At 38.5% G+C, this 20,267-nt stretch overlaps 1 protein-coding gene across 2 annotated transcripts in view; it reads right to left on the bottom strand.

Annotated features, from left to right (window-relative positions):
- Nucleotides 1-20,267, bottom strand: part of RALGAPA2 (Ral GTPase activating protein catalytic subunit alpha 2) — a 307,449-nt gene that overhangs the window by 256,425 nt on the left and 30,757 nt on the right. For both annotated transcript variants that reach the window (XM_012757359.2, XM_012757358.3), the window contains exon 3: nt 18,277-18,329. In XM_012757359.2, the coding sequence (XP_012612813.2) occupies nt 18,277-18,329 (53 nt within the window). The remainder of the gene's footprint in view (nt 1-18,276; nt 18,330-20,267) is intronic.

Raw genomic sequence — 20,267 nt, forward strand, 5'->3', positions numbered from 1 at the left:
TTTTATCTTAAATAGTAGCCACTGCTTATTTATTAAAAGAATAATTTCCCAAATGCCAGATTCTCCAAGTTTCTTCTTTTGTACCTTCTCCTTCATATTTCCAATATAATCATTATTAGTCTCTGGACCAAAAAAAAAAAAAAAAAATGGGTTAGGAAGAAAGATGAACAACAAAGAGGATGAGACCGTAAACAATTCAGTGAAACAAGAAAATGAAATTGGTGGCAAGAATTTAATAAAATCAGGGAACTAAAAATAAGTTTTAGGATTGTAGTTATAAATGCCCCTGAACCTCTTTAAGTTTGACTTTTTTAGATTCGACATATAATACGTGAGATCATGTGATATCTGTCCTTCTGTGGCTGGTTGATTTCACTTAGCATAATGTCCTCCAGGTTCATTCATGTAGTCCCAAATGACAGAGTTTCTTTCTTTTTTAAGGCTGAATATATTCCATTGTATACATATGCAACAATTTCTTTGTCTATTCATCTACTAATGAGTGCTTAGCCTGTTTATATATCTTGGTTATTGTAAATAGTGCTGCAATAAATGTGGGAGTGTAGATATCTCTTCCACATTTTGATTTCAATTCCTTTGGATACACACATGGAAGTGGGATTGCTGAGGCATATGACAATTTTCTTTTTTTTTTTTTGAGACAAAGTCTCACACTGTTGCCCAGGCTACAATGCCATGACATCAGCCTAGCTCACAGCAACCTTAAACTCCTGGGCTCAAGCAATCCTTCTGCCTCAGCCTCCTGAATATCTGGGACTACAGGCACACACCACCATGCCTGACTAATTTTTTCTATTTTTAGTTGTTTAGCTAATTTCTTTCTATTTTTTAGTAGAGACGGGGGTCTCGCTCTCGCTCAGGCTGGTCTTGAATTCCTGAGCTCATGTGATTCTCCCACCTCAGCCTCCCAGAGTGCTAGGATTACAGGCATGAGCCACCACGCCCGGCATGACAATTTTATTTTAAATTTTCTGAGGAACTTTCATAGTATTCTCCATAATGGCTATACTAACTCACTTTCCTACCAACAGTGTACTAGTGTTCTCTTTTCTCCACATCCTTGCCAACACTTATCTTTCATCTTTTTGATGACAGTAACTCTAACAGGTGTAAGGTGGTATGTATTGTGATTTTAATTTACATGTCTCTGATGATTAGTGATATTGAGCATTTTTTCATAAACTTGTTGGTCATTTGTATATCTTCTTTTGAGAAAGTCTATTCAAGTCATCTTGTTATCTTTCAAGCCCATAACTGTAAAATGTATCACATAACTTATGTTACTATGTGATAATGCTGACATATACTCAAACACCCACACACATCCCAAATCCCACTCAGTGAAAAACACCTACACACTAGGCAACAGGCTTCACATTTGAAGCACAGGAATAAAATTAATATGAATAAAAAATATTTAGTACTTCTTAGGATTTCATGATTAGTGGGCAAGAGAAATTATATATATATATATATATTTCAGCCAAAAAAAAAAAATCCTGACATGGCTGGGCATGGTGGTTCATGCCTGTAATCCTAGCACTTTGGGAGACCGAGGCAGGAGAATAGCTCGAGGGCAGGAGTTTGAGACCAGCCTGGACCACAGAGAGACCCCATCTCTACAAAAAAAATTTTTAATTAGCTGAGCGTGGTGGCTCACACTTGTAGTCCTGCTACTTGGATGGCTGAGGCAAGAAGATCACTTAAGCCCAGGAGTTTGGGGCTGCAGTGAGCTACAATGATGCCACTGCACTTTAACCCAGGCAACAGAGTGAAATCCTGTCCCCAGCCACCCCTCCCAAAAAAAGAAAGAAAAATCCTGACAGAAGTTTGTATGAGGTACTACAGAGGTGAGGGGGAAAGTGCCTCTTCTCAGCAAGAGCTTCATGGACTGCTTCCTGGACAAGAGGATACTTGAGCTGAGACATAGAAAACTAATTAAATTCACCTACTAGAGAACAGGGACAAAATGAAGAGCCTGGGGTAATGCCAACAGGCAAAGACCCCTTGGTGTCCTAAAGAACAGCAGCTGCAGGAGGGTCAGCTTGGTGGTAGAGGGATGAGAAGGGGAGGAGATGGAACTGGAGAGGCAGGCAAGGCTCAGAGGTCAATAGCCTCCTGGAAGCAGTGCACAGTCCCTGAACAGGTTCCAGCTGAAGGTGAATCTGAGATGGCTGAGAGGAGAGGCAGAGATAATTAATGAAGAAGCAATGGTAGTATTTCAGAGGAGGTATGAAATGCCTCCTCTGAAATACTACCTGCAGGTGGAGGCCTGCACCAAGGTCAGCAGGGTACAGAAGAGAAGCACAATAGTAATGACATTTGGGAGGTAAAACTGTCAGGATGGATGGGTAGAGTGGCTACAGCAAAGGGAGGTTCCAGAATGACTCCGAGTGGCTTAGTAAATGGAAATGCTGTTATACAAGAGATCAAATCCAAAAGGAATTTTAGGCCTAAGGAGAATAAGCATGTCAGGTTTGGTTCTGAACATCCTGGAATTGAGGCGTCAATGGACTATCTTAGTAGAGAAGTCCTTCTAGGCAATTGGATATATGGATCTGGAGTACAAGCGCAGGATTTAAATGGTAAGGGATACAGGTAGCAGCTTAAGATGTGTATACATGCAAGCTCTCTGGGACAGGGTTTAAAATGAGAAGATGCAGTCCTGGTGGTATCAGTGAGCTGAGGGAGTTCTGCCAAGAAGGTTAAGAATGAAGACAGTAAAGCAGTAGCTGGAGACAAATGTGCTCAAATCAAAGGAGAAATTGTTGATGTATCAGCTGTTTGAATGCTTATTTATTTTAAATATTAGAAATACATACGACTATTCACATGCGCAACTAGTTTTTATTTTATATTATTTTTTACCTGGAGCCATGCCCAAGAAGCCTTGAGCAAGTGGACTCCTATGTGCACAACTAGTTTTTAAAAGTAAAGATGCTGAAAAATGTGGGAAAATGGATGACACATAAAAAGATACTTCAGTATTAAATTAAGTGAGCTCAATGTTCTCTCTTGCCTGGAGAACCCATCACCTTTGTCAGCCAAACATCAAATTCCAGGCACTACAAATCCATTTATAAAGTGCACAGAAGCAAGTGGCTGTTTGAGGGGGAAAGGGGGAAAGGGGGAAGGTCTTACCTTGCGATATGCACCAACATGAATTTTAGACGAGTAACACAAAAAAAAGCTAAATATAAAAAATTGGGTTGTTACATTAAATTCCATTACATTAAAGGGAATCAGAAGGGGTAAATAGTCTTCTATAGAATATCTTAAAAACAACCCACATGAACACTGTCCAACCAACAGACATAGACCTAAACATCCCCATGACACAAACAGGAGCAAGAACCCACAGAGCTGGCTACAGCCTACAGGAAAACATCATGAGCAAAAAGGTTGGAATAAGAAACCCAACATCTCTGTAACTGAGAGTAAGAACAAGGGTTCTCAGCAGTTACTCTGCTGCCAGGCCGAATGAGCAACTCTAGAGCCACAAGTAAGCACAATCTGGAGATGCTCTGGGGCTCCAGACTCGAGAAAGATGGCCTCCATTTGCATCTAAGCATTATGATTCTTTAACTCATACTTTCTCTTCACTGAAAAATTACCATAAATCCTAGTTTAGTGTCTTGGATAATAAATTAAAAATATTCATTGTAAGTTGAGTTCTCCGGGACACATTCCCCAATGGAGGAGTTGGGAATGGAAATGGTTTATTGAGCAGTCACACCTGTGGAAGAGAAAGGGCAGCAGGATTGGGCAGGGGAGCCTCTGACCACAAGGCAAAGCTGACAAATCTCTGCCAGTGTGAGCTCTGGAGCAGAGATCATAGGAGTCCTGCCTGAGGAGAAATGGAGAGGCCCTTGTACCACTGCCCCATTCGGTCACTGGCTGGGGGCCATCATGAGGCAAGCGTGACCAAAGCTAGAGAGCTGAGGGTGTGAACAGCTGGACACCATCAGCTAACACCTCCTCATAGCTGGGCAGAAAATTCTTTCTTGAGGTGAATATGAGCAGCACATCTCCATGTGTGCCACAATAATCTTCATATGCATGTAGAGTATTTTCATCATATTAAAAAGCCGAAGCACTAAGAGAAGCTTCCCCTACTTCAGAGACATGGCCTCTCTGCCGGCATTGTTTCTCACCAGCTGGCTGCCACCTCACGTAGATGGAAGCCTGGTCCCACTGAGTCCCTCTCATACTTCTTCTGCCTCCTTCCTTGCAGTTCACTCTGCCTGAGCAAATGGCAAAGCAGTGACTCGGAGTCCTATTTTCTCATGCATTATCCTTCAAGGGGACCTGGCACCCCAGCTACATTCCAGGATCATCTTCTGAGCCCATCTTGGCGCTTAATTTAAAATTTTCACATAGAAGGTACAGAGAAAATTAACTTGGACCAGATGAATGCTTGACATGCCCACTGTTCTCCAGATCTTTAATTTAATCAGGAAACCAATTTGGCAGTGAATCATGCTTTTGAGTTTCCAAAACACATATTGGTCTTCTTGATTTCGTTCTCTTTTGTTAGTATACAACAAAGAAAAACATCTTTTTAATAGCAAAAAGAAAAACAGAGAATATATTAATAGCAAGATGATGTGTATGTAGATGCTTGGATATTGTCAGTCTGCCACAAAGTAGTCTTCAGCTTATTCTGAGGTCAGGCCTATCATCATCACCACTTCTGGACAAAAGTTTTCAGATTTGCAAAAGGGTGGACTTTAAAAGACACTCAAAAATAAACTCAATAAGGTTTGGGTATAAAACACATGCCCAATATCTGAGCTACTAAGAATATTCCCAAATAGACAGAATCTTATACAACAATTCAAAGGCTGAAACATTACCCATACTGATGCTTCTTTTTGTCCCCAAATATTTCAAAGACCATTTTTTTTTTAGACATTAAAGTCTATGAGGTCAATAAAAATAAAGCCCAACACAACTGTCTATGTCTAAATGCTAAGCCTGTCCCTCAGAAAGTCCCTGATGAAGCCTACCTTTACTGAGGCAAATGCAATCTGGCATTTCTTCTACTGCAGCCAATATTCTAAGCTATACTGCTGTGAATGCCACATAAGCTATTGACATCTTGTTTGTAGTTTCACTGGAGAGTAAAATAAAAAAAATTCAAGAAAGCCACACAGTGTGAATAAATATTACTTTTCTGAAAAACACATGGCTCTATTTAATGCTCAGTGCTCAGCTGCATCTATATGGTAATCCATTATAGCACACTCGAAATCAAAATTAGGTATTACTACTGATCAGCACATCAGGGAATCTGTCATTCTTTTAACTGATTATCCATAGTTCTTTTTTCTTCAGAACCTACTGCATGACCAGGAATAATGTGAAATGTAAGCTGGAGTTTATACAAGATGCTATAGTGTACTTTAAAACTCCTGGTCTTCATTTAATTTGTGTGGGAAATTTTTTTTCAAATCATTACCAGATGATTACAATACATCCCAGTGGACTGACACTTGATTTTGATTCCACTTAAAAAGGTAGGACAGTGAAAAATAAGGAAAATATTACATACTAATTCACGAAAAGTAGTCTACTAAAACAATGACCAACTAAACCTGTTATGTCTGAATGTAGAAATCTGGGGAGCAATCTTTCCCCAAATTTGGTGCACGACAGAAGGGCACTGGGTAAAGAAAATGCCAACTGGGAAGAAAATAGATGACTTGGTTTAAAAGAATAGAGGTCGTAGTTACTTGACCTTTTGAATAACAAACATTCAGAAAACTTATAATGAGAAAAGCGCAGTTCAGTTTAAAGAAAACATTCTGTGAATGCCTGTGCTACAAGTAGAGCCAGGTTTCAGAAGGTTTCAGAAGGACCCATATGCATAGAAGCCCTGTGGTATAGATGCTTCCAGGGAAACTTACAAAAACGGGGACTTATTTTTCTACTGTCTTGGGCCTGGCCATTCACCTCTTACTAAAAATGACTCAACTCTTTGATACAGACAGAATGCTTACATTGAACTCTGAGTTTCAACACTTGTTTGGAACCTTAAATTTCCAAATGGAGCTAAAATGAAGAACTAGGTAATGTTAAAAATAAAATGACTACATTTTTAGCTAAAAAAGTAATGCTTTTCTTTTTAGACCAGCAATCCCTTCCAGTATAGTACACCATCTAATCATTAGCCATACTGTTAGGGAGTAAAGAAAGCACAGCTCCATCTCATGACATCCTTTTCAGTCTTTAAGACCAAACTCAAACATCACTTATGAGGAGCCCACCTCAACCAGACCCTTCACCAACATGCTTCTCAGCTGGAGGAGCACAAGACAGGGGCAAAAGAGAGTATCAAAGAGCATCAGCCCAAGATGTATGGAATCACAGAGTGTAGAAAAATACTATCAATATTGAACAAAATAAATAGACAAACAGATAGGAAATCATTTTTACAGTAGTCCCCCCTTATCTGAGGGGGATACATTCCAAGACCCACAGTGGATGCCTAAAACCACTGATAGTACCAAACCCTATGTATACTATGCACAAATTTCTTCTTCCTTCTTCACAATTTCATGGATAGAAGATTCATTCTTACTGTAGGATCTTAGTAATCTCAGTGTATGATTTTTTTTTTCTTATTAAGAATTTTCATCCTTTCACCTAAAGGAAGCATGTTACAGTTTCTCTTTGGCATATCCAAATTGACATATCTTGACCCTTGAAGCCATTATTAAGTAAAATAAGGGTTACCTGAACACAAGTACTGTGATACCACAACAGTTCATCTGATAACCTAGACAGCTACTAAGTGATTAACAGGTGGTAGTATACACACTGTGGATACACTGGACAAAGGGATAGATGATTCATATCCCAAGCAGGATGGCACAGAATAGTGAGAGATTTCATCACACTACTCAGAAAGAAACACAATTTAAAATGTATGAATGATTTATTTCTGTAATTTTCCATTCAATCTTTCTGGACTTCAACTGACTGAAAGTAACTGAAACCTCAAAAAGCAAAATTGCAGAAAAGAAGGAACACTATTGTATTAGGTACTCAAATGCAATATTCAAAACATTTTTATTAGGTACAAAAACTGCAATATTCAAAAATCTGGAAGCATAGGCACTGGATAAATTTCAAGAGGTTATATTTTTTACTTTGCTTAGGAACAGGCAAAGGTTAATCTCTTTTTAAAGAAAATCAAATTGCACTAGACTCTTCACTTTTGATGAGAGAACATTCAGCGATCTTCACAAACCCCCAAATTAGTAGCATATAATTCTACCCATAACATGCAAGTTTTGCACTAAATAAAGCACTCACTAAAACAAATTCAAGAGAATAATCTCACATAGGAGATCTCAGTCACAACCAAATCTGCCATGCTATTCTTCATTTCATGCAAGCTTCCATTTTCTGGCTAAAAACTGCATTCTTCAGATTTCTTCAATTTTGGTATCAGCACAACTAGTTGGCTGTCTTTCTGTGCCATTTTTTAGAAAAAGAAAAGCAATTCACTTTCAAAGAGTTTCCACATAAATGATGAGTAGAGAAATAACAAAGTCCCACTGAGAATCCACTACCTGGTCCCCACCAATCTAGAAACTTAGAGGATTTAAATTCCTGCCTCAGCACTACTAGAAAGTGTCATACACCTGCAGGTTGACTCGGGACTGGTCGACCTGTCAAGTTCACTCAGCAAACACCCAAGGTCTGAAGCAACAGCCCATGCATGCAAGGCTTCAAAGTCAGACTCTTCCTTCCAATCTGTCCCATGTCACAAACACATCAAACACTAGGTGTCACTCTGTAACAGCCACCACACTACACAGCCAAACACAAAACAATCCATAGAAAATTTACGAGATGGCAAGTATTTGTACAACTCACTCCTAAATGTATATAAAAAAGAAACCAACCCATCCAAATTGCATTAACATATTAATTTTAATTAACTTCAAGGGATAAAAAAAAGCTCCTTACATATCTTCTGCTGCTCTAACAATAAATACAACATGCTCAAATTTTATTGTGAATTGTCCATATCTTTAGCCCTGATGCAGTTTCTACCATCTGCCCTTAAAATATTCTTGGAAGCATTTATGCTAATGCTGCCTTCTACAGGATCTCCTCTTGAGAGTGTCAGCTACCAGCAATTCAAGTGGCACACTTCATGAGGAAGGCCAGCGTGCCAGGAAGCTTAGAACACCTGGGCTGCAACACATAATCACAAGAATGTAATTTCAGACTTCCACAAACATCTTGTCTCTAGTTCCCTTTCTCCCAAGGTGAACTGAGTAACTCAGTATATCCTATTGGGTCAATCCCAAGTTTCTCACCTATGAGTCTTGATGCAAAAGGGAGATTGCAGTCTTGAGTATTAAATTTGACAGTTACACTGCCCACTGAAAATGGCTCTTTTCCACTCAAAACGCTTGTGGCCTAATTTAAATTATTAACATGCTGTAATAAGATAATCAAATTTTAACTAGGAACAATGCATTCAAAGGATCTCCAGAATAGACTAGATGTTTGTATTTTCTTTCCATCTTCCAGTTTGTAGAGATCACAAACATTTCACAATCAAAAGCAGACACCAGAATAACCACATGCTACAGAAATAAAAGATGCCTTCTGTTTTATTATTTCCCAAGTTTCCAGAACAGAGCAGAGGACTGAGGAGCAATTACAGAACTAATTCACCAACACAGGCAACACGAGAGACCAGAGAGAAAGGGCACACCGGCCACCTGGCCCTCTACTATATCCCTGAGAGCAAGGCTCAAGGAGTATCTTAGAACAGATCACACTATGCCATAACAACAATGCTATCATTTGGGGTCACTAAACGGTTCAACATCAATAAAAATCATAAGTACGACTAGCATTATAAAGAAAGCCAGAATGATTATACACTTCTATTACAATTTAAAATATTTCTAACACATTAAAATATACCCACCATGTCATAAATATGACCCAATATTCTCATTATGATAACTGGTGGCATTCATTTTCCTTACCAAGTGGAACACAGGGAGGCTTTGAGCATTGGAGATGGGTGTCTGTGTCGGCTTAGTTCTTTTTAAAATGTTCTACAGGAAATTTGAATTAATACTGGCTTTTTCTCAATTGCCACCAATCATTTAGAATTAGGACAGTGACCCAGGAGCTACATTCAAACTTGGAATCATTATTTTAAAGGAAATAATCCACTGAAGCATCTAAATATTTGAAATCCTCAATAAGAACTTAAATTCCAAGAATTTACGAAGAAACTGCTTATCTTGTTCATTTTATGTGTTCTTGTCCCTTCTCCACTCAATAACAGTCAAGTGGTCCTTACGGGAAAAAGAAATAAAAAGCAATAACAGCCTGAGAGGTCTGTGGAAGAAAGTTCTTCACATGAGTATGGGGAGAGGGAGCAGCACGCAAGTGTATTTGCACACTGCACATCCTGGAATAAGTAACGACAAACAAAAGCAAAGGAATGCAGGGGCTGTGGAAACTAGTTAATTGTAAAAATATGATTCTGCTGCCTTGCTATGTATTGAAAAGGCATTAGCCATTATACAAAGAAAGAAAAGGGACTGTTACTTAATCCTGTAGGACACCTGGCCTGCGTGTGTTGCCTTGCCTAGGATTCAGCCCAAGCATTTCACTGAAGCTCCACAGGAGCTGCTGATTTGTTTTCATTTTCAAAGAATTATGAAAGATACACAGTTCCAACAAAAGAAGCAGAGGGATATAGGGAGGGGGGAGGAGAAGGAGGGGAATAAAAAAGGGAAACAAATTTCCGAAGTGTTTGTAATCCTATTATATTTGAAATTCTAATTTTTCTTCAGGCAATTCACTACTAATATCTGAAGTAGAATGGTGCTATTAAATGTGAAAAGTTATAAATAAATGCATTTGTATGGGAAATAAAACCAACATTCAAATTACTGGCTTGTATATACCAAAGCAACGATATAGAGAGTAAAACCAGCCACTGTTCCACTTTCTTTTGCACAACTCCGGACGCTGTACTGCATCTAGCTGTGTTACTATTATCAGGAAAGCCATTAAAAGTCCTTTCCCCCTACTTTGGAAAAAAATTAGAGGCTAAACCCACTATCTATATAAGCTTACTTGGAGCAACAAAGAACAAGATACCCAGAGCTGAATTCCATTAAAGTAAGACACAGATTACACTACAGCCCTGGATTCACCGCTGGTCAAATTATGACTCCCAAACATAACTACACCCAGCAAGGCTGCGCACACGTGAGTGGTGCTGAAAATACAGCATCACCAGCACGCCGCTGGAAGGGAAGGGAGTCAGGACATAGGAGGCAGTAAACCTCAAACAATCAAATTGGAGTCTACAACGGTTAAGGAAAAACAAAAGTTAGTTTCCACAGTATTATTGCCCTTCCTCTATATGCCCTTTAAGAAGCCTATATGTCACCTGCTGCAGTTTGCCTCTTATGTCAATGCCTCTTCTCAAACTAGAATCTCCCCCTACCAATGGAGGGATGAAGAAGAGACACGGCGTATCATTCTGGAATGACACCAAACTGTTTTCTTTATCTTGGTAGAGAGATGGGTAGAGAAAGATGGAAGGTGAGGTGGGGAGATGAGGTACTAAGGAATTTGAATAGCCATTATTTAACATTATTTTCATCTTAAAACAAACGTGGAAACAGTAGAATGAAACTGCACATGGCTTTTCAATTTTGTGGGGTTGCAGAAGGCCGCTTTAGAGCCTTGCTTCCTCAACCTGTAGAGGTAAATGTTCATTCCCCTCAGCCAAGCGCACTTTGATAATAACAAGAAGCCCAGAGAAACCATTTTAGTAAAACCCTAAACCTTAAGTTAAACTTCCCTTGCCGGACAAGAACCCAGGTATACAAGATACCAAGGATTTAACTGAGTGTTTAACAAAGAGGAATGGTCTTTCAAATGATGTAACAAGGCTCTATTGGAAGACTCTAGAGCTTCTCTATACAATACAGTAGCCACTAGCTGCATGTGGCTATTTAATTTTAAATTTGAATCAAATAAAAGTATTTAAAATTAAAAATTAAGTGCCTCAGTTATACTAGCTTCATCTCAAGCACTCAATTCCCTATGTGGCTTGTGATTACCTAATTGGACGGTGCAGGTAAAGAATACTCCATCCCTCCCTCCCATCATCACGGAGTGGGGCAGCAATGTTCTAGAGATAAAGCATTTGAGATGTTTTGATCCTCAAAGGCTATTCAGAGTCAAGTTGATTTAATATTGAAAACTAAATGAAAGCATAAAACTAAATTTCATACTAAAATGACTTCCCCCATGAACTTTTTTGTTTTGAAGACTTCTACCTTTGAGACTTCAAGCAAACCTACACTTGTAATTTCATAAGTTTGTCACTTTATAGACATGGAAGCCAAGGTAAAGAAAGGTTAAGCACTTCAATCAAGGCCACACAGCTTGTTAGTGTCAAAGCCTGATCTAAATCTAGACAGATCTTCTGATACCTTTCTCCTATCCTTTTTAGGTGAAAATGTTTTTAACATAAAAATACCAAATACAAGTTAGGCATCCCTAATTTAAAAATCTGAAATCCAAAATGCTCCAAATTCCTAAACTTTTTAAGCACCAATATGATGCCACAAGTGGAAAATCCACACCTGACCTCACATGGCTTGTCACAGTCAAAACTTTGTTGCATGCACAAAATTATTAAAAATACTGTATAAACTTACCTTTAAGCTATGCATATAAGGCATACATGAAACAAACTAATTTCGTATTTAGACTTGGGTCCTGTCCGCAAGATATCTCATTTTGTATATATAAATATTCCAAGCTCTGAAAAAAATCCAATACACTTTTGGTCCCAAGCATTTCAGATAAAGGATACTCAACCTGTAGCTAACCCCATGGGAGATAAATTGAGAATTTAATAGACTTTAATCCAACAACAAATATTAACAAGTGCACATCACTGTGGGAGACACAAAGGATTATAAGTAATAATTGCTGGCCTCAGGAACTTTTTATGTCTCATTAAGAAGCTATGACATAGCCACATTAAGAGATAACTAAGAATATCCAGCTGTAATCAAATGGTAACACATGACAGTGTTATTATATATGTTCACAGGAAAAAAGGAGCACATCTAGCTGGAGTTGCCAGAAGAAATTAGTGGGTTTGAACAGAGTCTAAAAGAATGGGCCAGATGAGAAGAGCAAAGGGCAGTCCCTAAAAAGAGAATTGCAAAAACCAAGCTGCAGAAGTGAAACTATGCAAAAAGAGGGAAAAGGGCAAAGCAGCCAGAGTCTGACAAGAGCATTTCCACACAGCAACAACATTGGCTTTTGATATGCGAACCAACTGATCCCAAATCCATAACCCCAAACACCTTCCTTTATGGGCTCCATCCCCCTGCCGTAATCACCCAGGGGCCAGGAACTGGACAACTAGAGGCTACCCCTACCACCCAGAGTCAGCTCAAATTATGCAAACTATCCAATCCTAAACCTCCTTAGTTTGCTTACCTTACCTTGCTCATTCCTTACTGCAAAAACCACAATAAAGTCTACTATCCTCAGTTCCCGTCTCTCTCCCTCTCCATCACCCCCTCCTTCTCTCTTTTTCTCTCCCCACCGCTTGCCAGCTTCACCTCAGTGCTTCCCCATGTGACCCATGTGCAAAGCCATGCCTCCTGCCTCCTGTTTTTAGGGGACTGTGAGTACAATTAAAACTTCTTCCCTCATCACAATTATTTTTCATGTCTGTGTGGCTTACCACACCTCATTACAATGAATCCCAGGTACCATTAAAATAAACTCTCAAGACTGAATCCAGAAGATTCTCAAGGTCAAGTGAATTATTTTGACCTTCCGGTCCATTCACCAGGTGCCTTACATTTCTACACAAACCATCCTTTCCTCTATACAGGTATACCTCAAGAGTAGTTGAGCTGATGACCAAAATGTCACTTCTGAAATGGGCAACTCAGAATTTTCTGCAACTCAGAGGTCATTCCTAAAGTTCTGCCATATGTTCATTCTTACCAGTGGACTCTGCAGCTCACCGTGAAATGTTACTGAATGCTCCAGGATGACAGGAGGCTCTGTCTTGCTCACTGCTGGATCGCCAGTATCTAGATGTGTGCCTGACACAGTTTGTACCCAATAAATGTGTCTGATGAACGAATGAACTGTAAAGAATAGGTGCATGTTGATAGAGCTGGCCTGTGGAATGCAGCTTGAGAGGCAGGACAGTAACAAGATCCCTAAGCAGTAGGCAGCAGGACAGTGAGTTAAGAAAATGAGTTCTAGAGTCAGACTAGAGGTTAAATCCCTACTCTATCATTTGCTAAATATGCAACTTTGGACAAATCACCTAATTCCACAAAGCCCCCAATCTTTCATGTATAAAAACTGGAACAACGGAACTTCAGAAGAAAAGGATTAAACTGGCTAGCCCACATAAAACATTGACATTCTGGTCAAGACGGCAATGTAAATTCACATTTTGGGGTCGCACACTATCATCTCCACACCTCCATTTGAAATACTCAGCAGTGACAGATGAAGCATGTTTTAAAAAGAGAAGCAACAGCAGGGTCATAACCACAATTTTTAAAATGTGATAAACATCTCCACGAACCAATAATAGAAAGCCTAAGTGGTACACACACTTGAAGCTACAGGCAAAGGTGGCTGGATAGTCAAGTGCTCCCACGAGAGAAAAGCAGACGGAAAGGTCTGCTCACTGCCTGAAACTGTGACCTGAATGGGGCTGGCATCACTTACTTTATCAGAACACTGTAATGCCTCCAATAGCTCACTACCTTTAAAAACTACTGCTTCCTTTTTCAAAGGTTCCCTTCAGTTTGCCCCAGAATTACAAAGGCAGGCAGTAGCTCTCTTTACATACTCTTAACTCTCTTACCCCCATACTTTCTGCCAATCTTTTTCTTATTTATAGAACATCCCTACACAGTATCCCTTTTGTGATTTAACATGTGTTAATAATTCCACCTTTTCTAAAAGGAGCTTTTCCCAATTATTTACACATTGATAAGCATTCACCTCCAAACCCTCATAAACCATCTCTTTATATGGCACTAAAGTAGAAAGCAGCAATGAAGTTACTTAGCACCCAGAATAAACACAGAAATTACAACCTACCTTCTAATGCCAGAAGCAGAAAGAGAGAACATAAGCGTAAACAAAAGTAATGCAAGCTAATTATTCATTCATATTTACTATGCAAAATGAAAGTTTTATGAAGCCTTGAATAATATATATTTGTTCTATTATATAGGCAACTAATTCTCGTAATGTATCAGTATTAACACTCTCCCTAATTTCTGGACATGAAGGTAGTGGTGAAATGTCCTCTGTGGGAGGTATAAAACTAGGGTCTCTGAAGGGCTTTCCTGTTTCAAGACAACTAGCCTTGAGATCAACAACATCAAATGTAATTCTTAAGACATTGCTGGGCTTTGGAGTGCACAGAGAAACTAACAAGGCATTAAACACAGGTAAAGGAAGAAGTAGGAGCAAAGAGGAAAGAGGAAAGGAGACAAAAGAAAAATGAGCCAAAACCTGATCTGTGAGCAGCATGCAAAAGAAAAAGAATGCAGAGTGCCAGGGAGCTAATTCCAATGCCAGCACTAGGATCTACAGATGCTGTTTCCTCTTGCCCCCATTCCCTAGATATGGTAAGTTTAGGGAACGGAACCTAAAATTCCTTTAATAAACCAAAACCCTCACATGGAGCTAAAGTGATCTCAAAAAACCCATTTCTAGCCTCCTGGTAAAAGCAAAGACAAACCCTCTGGGAGAAATCAGGATTAACAAGTATTAAATCTATGGTCAATTAATACTGATCTCAAAACCAAATATCACCAAATGTGTAAGAAAAGAAGCCACCATGAATGAGAAACGGCCAAAATAGCAAGTTTAGGCATGTAAAGAATTATTAGATATAAAATATGAAATATATAGTAAATGTTTAAGAAAACAAAAGATGTCTAAAAATGAACAAGGATCCTGAGACAATCAAAAGCAACCAGCCACATATGAACACCAAACTAAAGAGCTCTTAAAACATGAAACTAAATCACTAAAATGTATAGCTCAATAAATTATTAAGTAGATTAGATCCGAATGAAAAGAGCTAGTGAACTGGAAGAAAGAATTAAAGTGATTTCCTAGAATGCAACACTAAGAGCTTGAAGGAGGAGAAAATAAAAGTAAGCTTAAAGATATGGAAAACAGATAAAGAAATTTAAATAAGAAGCCTAGAAAATATGGCCAGAAAGAATACAAAATTATCAATATTTGAGAATAGCTGAGAATTTTACAGAAATGATAAAACATGAATACAGAGACAGAGGAAGCACATATATACCAAGCAAGATAAGAAATCTTCAATTAACTATTTTGTGGTTAAAATGTAGAACACTAAAGACTAAAAAAAGATCTTAAGAGAAGCCATAAAGAAAAGACATTGGAACTGCAATTACAACAAAAACAGAATTTAAAACTGCTATGATGGCAACTAGCAAACAGTAGAGTGTGACACAGATACTACTACTACTACTAATAATACATGTAATACAAATAACAACTGTTTGAAGACAATGAAGGGCAATCTAAAGGAGATAAAACTGAAGAGATTACAACCCTTCAAAGAAGAGAAGCTTGTTTGCCAATAAGTTTTTGATAATAAGAATTCCTAGAATTCTTTAAATAATTGGAAAAATATTTAACTTACCAAACCTGAATCAAGAAAAAAGAAAACCTGAATAATCCTAAAACTATTATAGAAATTGAATCAGTGGTTAAAATCTTCCTATTAAAAAAAAAAAAAAAAAAACCAGCACCGGTTTCAGATGGTTTTATAGAAAAGACTTGAAAATTATTCCAGCAACAGATCATTTCAATATTATACAAACTATTTTATATGACAGAAAAAGAAGAAATGCTTGACAACAGGTTCTATCACCTTTATAGCAGGAAGGGAAATTTAGGCCAACCTCAGTTGTGAACGTAGATCCAAAAATGCAAACAAAATATTTGTCTACCCAAAAATCTAGAAGCACAATTTACCACATTAATACTCAAGAAGAATCATCATATGATCATCTCAACCAATGCAGGAAAAAAAATTAGAAATAGAAACACACTTATTTAATCTAATAGAGAAAGTTCCAAAAATCTACAGAAAACATTCTTCCTCTTTATTATTTTTTTTAAGAGATAGGGTCTCACTCTGTTGCCCAGGCTGAAGTGCAGTGGAGCAATGCTAACTATAACTTCAAATCCCTGGGTTCAAGTGATCCTCCTGCCTCAGTCTCCTGAGTAGCTGAGACTACAGGTGCATGCCACCATGCCTGGCTAATTTCTTAGTGTTTTTTTTTTTTTTTTTTTGTATAGATGGGGTCTTCGTATGTTGCCCAGGCTGGTCTTGAATTCCTGGCCTCAAGAGATCCTCCCACCTCGGCCTCCCAAAGTGCTGGGATTACAAGCCTGAGCCTCCGTGCCCAGCTCCAGAAAACAGCATTCTTAATGTTGAAACATTAACAAAACTCTTTTTAGATCAGAAGCAGGATGAGCACCTTTATCACTTCTATTTACCAATGTACTAGAGGGCTGAGCCAGTGAAATAAGACAAGGAAAACAGACAAACTAGAAAGTTTACCCATTCACAGACAATCTATCTATAATACTAAGAAAACCAAAAAATCCTATATACTAAATGTAGGAATTAAATAAATCATATATATTCACTTAATCCAGTAGTGGGAATGAAGAAACTAGAGCTAAATTCATAAACATGAATAAATCTTGGAAATAATGCTGAGTGTGAAAAGCAAGTCACAGATGATTACGTACCATATGAGACCATTTCTATTACACTCAAATCTAAACAAAACTCACAATGAATTATTTAAGGATACAAATATATGTGGTAAAATCATTTTTTAAAAGAAAGAGAATGACAAAATGCAGCAAGCAGGGAGTGATTGCCTGCAGAGGTGAGAAAGGATGGCATCAAGGAGGAGCACCTAAGAAGATTCTAGCTCTTAAAATGGATGGGGGGGGGTGTCATATCATGCTTCTTGCCATATATGTTGTAGATTCTTTAGTAAATGCAACAGACATTATATAAATAAAGAAGTTAATGGAATAGTTCAAACAAACAATAGTCAGTAGGTACATATTTAAGTGACAGACTTAATTAAAGCTCCTATTAAGAACTCCTCTACACAGGTTTCATTCGCAGGCGGTAACCACAGGAAACACAATACCCACCACAAAATATGCTGTGAATCAATATCTGTAACTCTGGGAAGGAGTAGAACCCTCAAAGGACAGAAGAGGGAACCACAGTTATTAAGCACCAGCCATGAGCCAAGTCCTGGGTGGGAGATTTCCCATATCTCGTTTTATTCCATAAACCCATAAAGCACCTCACCATACACCCACAGAGAACTTTCCTACAGTGGCTTCCTCCTCCAGCCAGCTCTGCAGCTGCTCATATTAGGCCTTTCCTTTAAATGTATAAAGTTTGTCTTCTCATACCAACCTAAGCAATTCCTCTTCAAACCATGAATAATTTCTAGAACATCAACAATTAACTTTCAGAACCTATAATTTGGTTCTGAGTGTGGTTATCCAGGTATCTGTAATCTGGCCATTTGTCTAATACATTTGGACAAAAAAAAAAAAAAAAGACTTTAAATCTAATAAATCAAAAACCACATCCCAACAGTCTTCCAAAAACCACATCCAAACAGTCATCCAAACAGTAACAGATACACAGACACATACAAAGATCATAACCTCACTAGTCAGAAAAATATTAAAAACAGTGAGTTTTTACATGTCAGATTTACATATATTAAAAAGACAAATCATCTCCAGAGTTAAGGCAAGAAATTTACATAAGACTTACATGTAAGTTTGTATGACCTCTTTGGAGAACAATTTAGCAAAATCTATTAGTTTTTTAAATGTATATGCTCTTCCATCTAATAATTTCACATCTAGGTACCCACACAGAGGAAAAATTCTCCCACGTTTGCAAAAAAGAAAGTCACTAGAAAATTCTTTGCAGCATTGTTTGTAAATGTGGAAAGAAGAAAGGAAAGAAAGAAATACATGTCCATCAATAGCCATTTTTATTTGTCTTCAAATAAAATCAAAATCCAAAATACCTTATTTTCAAAAAGAATCATAAAACTAAATAAATTAACCAAAACTTACTTCAAAAAGAAACAGGATGGAGTCCAGCTCCTCCCTTTGTGACTTATTATTCCCTAGAACATTAAAAAAAACAAAAAATGAGTTATCATGACATGTAAATTTTAGGGCACTACAAATTATGTTTAAATGACAGCTTAAAACATTTAAGCCTCAACATGCATTCATTTATTCAAAAAATAGCAAGAAGCAGTGTGGAGCATGAATTAGGTTTACAAATGGATAACTGATCCAGTCACCTCTAGCAGAGCTACCCTTTACTGTTTAAACAGAGCTTCTCTGTTTTCCAAGTTGTTACCAACATGTGACAGATAATTTATTCATTTCTCAACTAGTTACTTATCAAATTACAGCAGAAATTTGAGCATTCTGCTCAAATTACAGCAGAATGCATAATAAAAACAAAGAAAAAGTTCCAGTTTGGTAATATAAAAAGTCATAGAGCAGATAATAACTATGAAAAGTAGTATATCTTTTTAGGCAATTACACCCTGTCCTTTTGATAATAACAATAACAATAAAAACTGCAACACCTACAGCAGCAGTTACTATTTATTGTCTACTCTCTATGTACCAGATATTGTGCTAACTGCTTAGCATACATCATTTGATTTAGCAATCAACACTTTTTCTGTAAAGGGCCAGATAGTAAATATTTTAGGCTTTGCAGGTCTCTCTTGCAACCACGCAACTCTGCTGTTAGAGTACAAAAGCAGCCATAGACAATATATAAATGAAGGGGTATGGCTGTAACCAGTAAAACTTTATTTATAAAAACAGACAGTAAGCTATAAACTGTAGACCCCTGATCTAACTAAATTCATACAGCTCTATAAAGTAGATATTATTCATTCATAGAAATATACTAAAATGAATGCCTATATGTCAGGGAGTATTCTAGGCCCTGAGGATACAGGAGTGAACAAAACAGACAAAAATCCCTGCCCTGAGGAAGTTTATATTCTGGCAGGAGGAGGGATTCTATAAATTAACAAGAGACAAAAATGAGAGGGAAGGCAGATGGGGAAGCCAAAAAAGGTGGTATGCAATTTTGACTGAGGAAGTCAGGGAACACCTTGCTGATAAAGTAACATCTGAGAAAAGGTCTAAAGAGGTAAGGAAGCAAGCTATATGGAAATCTGGGGTAAGGGAACAGGCCATAAGGAAATTTAGCAGAGGCATATTCCCCCACAGAGGAACTGAACAGTGCAAAGTCCCTGCAGACAAGCATGCTTGGCACAATCAGGAAACAGGCAGAGGGCCCTTGAGGCTGGAGCAAATAAGGGTAAGAGTTGTCCCAGCTAAGGTTATAGGGTAGGTGGGGCAAAGGAAGGTAGATTAGGTAGAGCCGGAGGCCACTGGAATGACTTTGGGAATGAGCAGCCACTTGAGTGAGGGTCTAGAGCAGGGGTCCTCAAACATTTTAAACAGGGGGACAGTTCACTGTCCCTCAGACCATGGGAGGGCTGTTGGGGAGTGTGGTGCACATTCCACACATGCGCACTGTGGGCCCCAGGACCAGTGGGCTGCTAAGCAGGACAGGAAGCAGCAAAACACCCTCGGGCCAGATAAATGTCCTTGGCAGGCCGCATGTGGCCCAGGGGCGTAGATTGAGGACGCCAGATCTAGAGCAAGATTTGACTCATATATATATATATTTTTTTTTTTTTTTTTTTTTTTTGAGACAGAGTCTCACTTTGTTGCTCAGGCTAGAGTGAGTGCTGTGGCGTCAGCCTAGCTCACAGCAACCTCAATCTCCTGGGCTCTAGCGATCCTCCTGCCTCACCCTCTCGAGTAGCTGGGACTCATATTTTTAAAGCATGGCTCCAGCTGGCAGGCACACATGTGAAGGCGGGAGGTGTGGCCATTTCTAAGGCTGCAGCTGTAATACAGGTGAGGCTAACAGAAGCTAACAGCCGCTTCAGTGTTACCAGTGTAGGCAATAAGAGGAGGCCAGTGATTCTGGCCTCCTTTAAATTTGAAGAGAGAGCCAA

Source organism: Microcebus murinus, chromosome 16, assembly GCF_040939455.1.
Source record: "Microcebus murinus isolate Inina chromosome 16, M.murinus_Inina_mat1.0, whole genome shotgun sequence".
Taxonomy (NCBI): domain Eukaryota; kingdom Metazoa; phylum Chordata; class Mammalia; order Primates; family Cheirogaleidae; genus Microcebus; species Microcebus murinus.